The following is a 6,953-nucleotide window of genomic DNA, read 5'->3' as shown; positions in this document are numbered from 1 at the left end:
ACTTCTTGTGTATGACTGTGACCATTTACATATCATCACACTACAATTCACCTATACTGTGTACATTTTTACTAAAGCTACAATTCTGTCTGTTTTCCCCCATTTTTCTATTTTCGATCCAATTGTACTATTTCTCCCATATTACATAAAAATCCGAGTCCATCAATCCTTTCAATTCAAGCGTCAATTTGTCCATTTTGGCACAATCCAATACTTTTTTAATTATTAAGTCTTCAGAGGATGTATTTGTGCTTCTCCAACATTGTGCAAAGGCCAATCTTGCCGCAGTTGTCATGTGTAAGATATATATATTGTTTTTTTCCATAATTCCTTTTTGTTATTCCTAAAAGAAACAATTCCGATGTGTATTCTATCTGAGAGCCTGTTACTTCCTGCATCCAACTATGTATTTTCATCCAATATTTTTTTGTTCGTAGCATAACCACCATGTATGAAAGAAGGTACCCTGCTTTTGTCCACATTTCCAACAGTTGGGGTTTAAATTTGGATATATTTTTGCCAATCTAGGTGCCATATATCAATGATAAAACATTTTGTATTTTTTGCCCAAGCTATCATAGCACCCTTTACTATGTCTTCAGCTCTATCGAATTCTAGTAGATAGTTGTAAATTTTGGTTATTAATTTTTCATCCGGGCCAATCAATATTTTATCCAATTGTTGTGGCCGCATTTCAATTTCATAGTCATCTTTATCTTTTATATAGCATGATTTTAATTGCAAGTAAGGCCACCAATCTATATTTATTCCCTGTTCTTCCAATTCTTGTCTATTTTTTAGATTCCCCTGTCTAAAATTTTGTTGTATTTGGCCATTTTGCTTATATCCAGGGTATTAGGATGAATCATTGCTTCCATTGTCGAGACCCAATTAGGAATTTTCATATAATGTTTTTTCTTAATTTCTTGCCATGTTTGCATTAGAGTGTGGGCTCTTTTCAATGGACAGTTCTAATTTTATATCAACACCTTTCAATAGTTAAGGATAAAATAAAGAATTCTACATTTGTTATACTATTTCAGGGTAAAAAATAGAATTAAGAACAGGTATCCACAATGGGTTTTAAATATGTATTTTATTCTATAACGAAAAAAGAAGTTCATAGTCAGACAGATACATGTCAATGATGATGCTTCTGCTTAAACTGAAGTCCACAGTAACCACATGTTCCTGTTTTTGTATCTTTGTCCTGCAAATATAAATGGTAAAAATAAAATACAATTTTATCATTTCTGCACATTTATATGTTCATATAAATTCCCTGTCAAATGAAAAATTATTTCTTATTTATGGGGGAAGGGAGGCTGAGCTCCACTTAGCAGGCAGCCCTTTAAGTCAGCCCTCTGAGATGAAATGTGGTTTTTTGAAATGCAATAGCAGCTTGTAACCTTCCCTGTCTGCTTCCCCACTGACCTTTTGGGGAAGCCAGCAAAGAAGATTGCAAATAGGGATGGCATGATTGCAAAGCATTTGGCAACCAGTTGTAAATGCAGTCATGTGATCACGGGGAGGGGAATGTTTTATGATGATCGGAAGTTTTTTAAGGCCATAAAGCACCCTTTTTGAGGTCATCATAATTTTGAATGGTCATGAAATGATTGGTGGTAAATTGAGGACTACCAATAATTTTTTTAATTTTGCTAGCCAATTTCATAACATGTGCCATTAAAATGCACTTGAACAGCAGTTCTCAAACATTTTGATGTCAGGCCTCTTTACATGATTGAGAATCCCAAAAAGATTTGGTTTATGTATATTATATCTACTGATATTTATAGTACTACAAATTCCAATTGAGAAATTTAAAAAGTATTATTTGATTTCACATGAAACATGTGAACATGTTTCACATGTTTCATGACCCTGAATGGGTCATGGGGACTCCTAGACTAGGAGTTTGAGGACCAGTGCAGTCCAGAAGACATTCCATTAAAAAACCTTTGACATATAAATTTCTGCAAGTAGCAAAATAATGAGAATAAAAACAGATATGAATATGGGTTAATACAAAATGGATAATGAATGGATTACACTTAAACAATCATTGTAAATAGACATACTTCTAGTGACCCACAAAACTGAATACAACTATAATTACAGATTATCAATATATTTTTTCACTTCCATGATAAGTACAATAGTATAGTTGAATTTCTTAGTAGCCTGAACATATTTTTCTAAACATAATGATAACAACACTGATCACATATGGACAATTGAATTACATTACCAAATTTATATACACTTTAGGATGGCCCAAAGCTCCTCCACCACCATCACACCATACAACTCTAGTTTCGACTTCACTCACAGGTTGTTCAGCAATTAAATCAATTGCAAAGTTTTCATTCACCTACAACAGCGAAATAGAAAGATGTTTCATTATGTAACAATTCAAGCAATACACTTTAGCAGTAGTGATACAAGCAATCATCACAACATTCTAATAGAGAGTAGTAATTGATTGGTTGCCTTCAGTAACTAATTTGTTTAACTGATTTTTTTTTAGTTACCAGGAGTCATCATCAATGAGGAGATTCTTAGCATATATAACAATCTAGTTTAAATAAAATGCCTATTAACTTTGCGAGATTATTTTAGATATGTCTAAATTGTATTTGTGTTGAAATAACCAGTTTGGATTATGTGAATAGCACAAGGGTGTTTTTCGTCTATGACAAAGTTTTTAAAGTGGGTTTACCCATAAGTTATAAATTCTTTCAACTGTGTCACATGCAAGCCTACTGTTATTTGAGGGAATGAATAGGGCTTACTCATAGGTTTATTGATTAAGCTATCAACTGTTTGCTCACAAGACAATGATATTTTACACTGAAGTCATTGAACATTTCATCAATACCTGGAAAAACTACAGATTCACAGTAAACATTTCTGACTCAGATTTTACCTCTTTTTGTCGCCCAACAAATCGAACCCTCCTGTAGTCTTTTTTTTCATAAACCTATAATTAAAGAAGGAAAATACTGAGAAGAACATGAATTCTGATTTCACGAATCTGGAACAGGACAAAAAAAACCATAGCATAATTAGTAGCAGTTTCAGATATTCTGATGCTATAGAACAGGGGTGACAAACTCACGTCATCACAGCGTCACGTGACATATCAACATTTTTTTCCCCTTCAGTAAACTGGGTGGGGGTGGGGCCAGCATTTGACATAGCCGACCCACGGGCCGCAAGTTTGACACCCCTGCTGTAGAGCAAAGGAACCAGTATTTTGTGAAAAACAAAATATATTCAGTATTAAATAGAAAAGATCCCTACATTGTTTTACAAATGGATGCTGCTAGATTTGGAAAAATATTTAGCTCAATTTCATGTATACTTTTCATATAAAATTCAATATTATTGATACCATTATGCCAAATATAATGGATGAAGCCACATAAATAAATTGTGTTTGTTCTACTTTAAAGAAGTTTACTATACTTTTTCAATCTGCCAATTGATTCAAACTGGTTGGAGATTAGAACACCTAAATCAGTTGTGTGTTACTTTCTGCCTGGATTTTTATTTATACTATTTTAAAAGGCTGCTGTTCAAAGCACATTTAGAATTATTAATTTACCATCAAACAGTAAACCATTGTATTAAAAGATATTAGGAAAAGATGGGTTATTTTTTCATCTGAATATTTTTTAAAACATGTCATGCTACCAGTGTGTCAGAATAAGATACATATAGAGGTAATTTCATGCAGAAATATCTGTGAATAACTGGATACAAGAAACAAATTACAGGCAGCCTTTATTTAATAACCACTCACTTAGCTATCAGTTGAAATTACAACAGATCCTCCCAGAGCCCAATGGCTCATTTTTGAAGTTCCAATGGTCTATACACACATGTGTTCCCATTTTAGACATTTGACAACTAACTTTCATTTACGGCCATTTACAGCATGTTAGTGTCAATGACCACAGTTTTTGGCATATTTTGCCTGTTTCCAGTATTACTTCTGGTTTCTGCCTGAAAATATTCATTGGGGAAAATGCATTCACTTAATGACCTGCAATGTTAGTTTTAACAGCTGCAGCAAATAGATCATATAATTGGGCATGGTCCTGTGATGACCCACTTAATGACAACTTATGATTGTAATTCTGGACTCAATTATGGTTGTAAATTGAGGACTACCTGTAAATGTGAAAAAGATTGAAGTAGTTGTACTTCAGGATTTATAGACAAGTGGTTGAATATCCATTAAGAATTCAGTTTATTGCCAGGGTTCCTTCTGAATTGGTCATTGCCCTTGGATAATCCATAACTTTTATTGCAAGGAAGATCTTTTATAGGAAGTTCTTTGGCTGATAAACCAGATTTATGAATACCAAAAAAATCTTGACTCATGCTGGTAACCTTGAAGTATAGGTATGCAAAATGTTCTTCACATGGAAGAAGACCCCAAATATAAAATGCAGCAGTATGTATGTGTGATGAGCCCTTGAAAACTCCACATAACTTTTCAGTTGAAACAGGATCTTTGGCGCATCTTTTAAGCCCAATCCACGTTGTCATTAGGGTGTTTAAAATCTTACAAGGCTCAGGCTAGTAGAACCAGCATTTAATTAAGTAATCAATATGCACATGCTGTGGAACCTACCACAAATGCATCTGACAACAACTTTACCTAGGCAGGCACTATGTTATGGAACAAACCAACAACAAAGTTAGAGTTAGCCCTTCCCTATAACAAGTTAGGATGGAACAATAATCATATTCTGACTGAGACTTCTTAATGTTTAGTGCCTTAATATTCATACTAAATTTTATCCTAAATGCTTCATTTTTCTTTTTAGTGGTATTCTTAATGACAGTTTTAGCTGTATTTTGTAAGCTGCAAATGATAGCAGCAAATAAAATGTCTAAATCTAATTAACAATGTGTATTATTTTTCAGATCAATTAAGATTAAAGAGTGTCCCTTTTTTTGAAGATACTTAGTCTAACAACAAAATAAGCATTGCCACACTAGAGACCTTATGTGCTTATGCATGACATAACAGCGTAAGTATAAAAGACCAGGGTTTGCACTGAAATGATGCATGTTTTGTTATTTTTACTTCATCACAGTTCATATCAAATATCTATAAAAGACAGGGAAAAACATCCAGTGACTGACATATAAAACCTTTACCTACTAAACAATTTTTGGGACATAGCACACAACATGCTTTATAAGTTCTTCAATTTTACATTTGAGTTCATTTAAAACTTTAGAATACTACTTTAAAACTTTAGAATAATACGGATACTATGATTTGTCAATACGTACTAAAGTCACCTATTATTACTGCAAGCTCATGAACTCCTTTCTTGGAAAAAAAAACAATTCTGGGACTCTACTTTAGATAGATAGAAACATAGAAAACTGAGAGCAGAAAAAGACCTAGTGGTCCATTGAGTCTGCCCTTTTGAGTTTTTATTTTCTATTTTTGTATCCTCAACAAAGATGGGCATAAAGAATCCACCCTCTGCCGTCTCTTTATTTTCCTTTTGAAGTTTTAATTCCCTGCTGGTGGAATATCCAGTTTATTTTCTAAAATCAAGCAAGTGCCGACCCAAACCTTCCTCCAGCTACAGCCTATGAAGTTATTATGATAATGGTATTACTTTGCAGGTGGTTTCACAATTCATGTGTGGCTTTGCTTCCACAGAAAGACATTGAGCTTGTGGATCAGAAAGGTCGGCAGTTCGAATCCCTAGTATAGGTCTCCTGCGTGAGCAGGGGGTTGGACTAGATGACCTCCAAGGTCCCTTCCAACTGTTACTATTATTATTAATTATCAGGCATAAGAAGAGGCACAGCGAAAAGCATTCGCAGGGAAGAAAAACCAGAGACAAGTTCCGCACATGAACTGCTAACAGACCACCCTCGGGAGTCGGAAGGCATTTGGACCACTTACATCAAGGGGTCCTCAAACTTGGCAGCTTTAAGACTTGTGGACTTCAACTCCCAGAATTCATAGAATCCATAGCTGGCTGGAGAATTCTGGGAGCTGAAGTCCACAAGTCTTAAAGCTGCCAAGTTTGAGGACCCCTGACTTACATCCTTCCTTTCATTTCAGTTATTTAAACCTCAAACCCAACGTAGGAGCCACAACGTAGAAGCCATTCTCGGGTCCAAAATATTCCGACTACAAACCGACCGGGAGCCTCAAAGAGCTGAGAAGCGGAGGCCCTTGAAGCAGAGCCGAAGACGGAGGAGGCAGGCCGGACCTTCCGAAGACGGAAATTAAGAGGGGGGGGGGTCTCCGCATTCCCCGAGAGGTCGAGCTTTACTTACCTGTCCCGTGTGCGTCACCGTCTCACCGGTCGGGCTTGTCACGACTCCAGAATTCCTCCGCAATGTAATTCGCACAGAAGCCGGGGGCAATTTACCCCCCAGCGAAATAAATCCCGCCCGCAACGCCCCTCGCAAGGGCAAGGCGGGCGCCGCCATTTCACTTACTCCGTTTTAAGCCTTCCCTACAAACTCCGCCCACAAACAAAGCTACTGCGCAGGCGCCAGCCGCTGAGGCAGCCGGTTGGCCGAGCGAAATCCATACCCCGCCTATCTATCCACGTCTGACGCAATACGCAAAAACGTAAAAAAAAAACCCCATCCACGTTGATGAAGTACTGCTGCTGACCGTAAAGCCTGGTGTCGTGTTGGCTGTAAAAGGTTGGTGGTGTTGGCGTTAACGGCGTAGCTTTAGTTCCTCGGGCAAAAGGGCTGATTTGGCGGTAGGATTCGGAAGCGAGCGGGGGGAGGGGGGGGTTCTGCCGTTTCCCGGAAAGCTACGCGGCCGAACCTGCGCATGCGCGTTTGGATCCTCTTCTAGTCGTTTACTGCGCAAGGATATCCAATTCGGACTTCTTCCGAGTGGTGGGTGAATTGCATGTTCCAAGATACCAATATCGTTTTATTAT

The 6,953-nt window shown here is 37.0% G+C and overlaps 1 protein-coding gene across 1 annotated transcript; it reads right to left on the bottom strand.

Annotated features, from left to right (window-relative positions):
- Positions 1–1,077: 1,077 nt before the first annotated feature.
- On the bottom strand, positions 1,078–6,534 carry NDUFS6 (NADH:ubiquinone oxidoreductase subunit S6). Its single transcript, XM_070940785.1, has 4 exons — positions 6,328–6,534; positions 2,930–2,983; positions 2,252–2,374; positions 1,078–1,210 (listed from the first exon to the last, which is right to left on the bottom strand). The coding sequence occupies exons 1-4, from the start codon at positions 6,481–6,483 to the stop codon at positions 1,142–1,144; spliced, it is 402 nt and encodes a 133-aa protein (XP_070796886.1). The 5' UTR covers positions 6,484–6,534; the 3' UTR covers positions 1,078–1,141.
- Positions 6,535–6,953: the final 419 nt, after the last annotated feature.

This window comes from Pituophis catenifer, unplaced genomic scaffold, assembly GCF_029215685.1.
Source record: "Pituophis catenifer annectens isolate HBS135680 unplaced genomic scaffold, rPitCat1.0.hap2 SCAF_3, whole genome shotgun sequence".
Taxonomy (NCBI): domain Eukaryota; kingdom Metazoa; phylum Chordata; class Lepidosauria; order Squamata; family Colubridae; genus Pituophis; species Pituophis catenifer.
The sequence above is the reverse complement of the archived record's forward strand: the minus strand, read 5'-3'. Positions and strand labels throughout refer to the sequence as shown.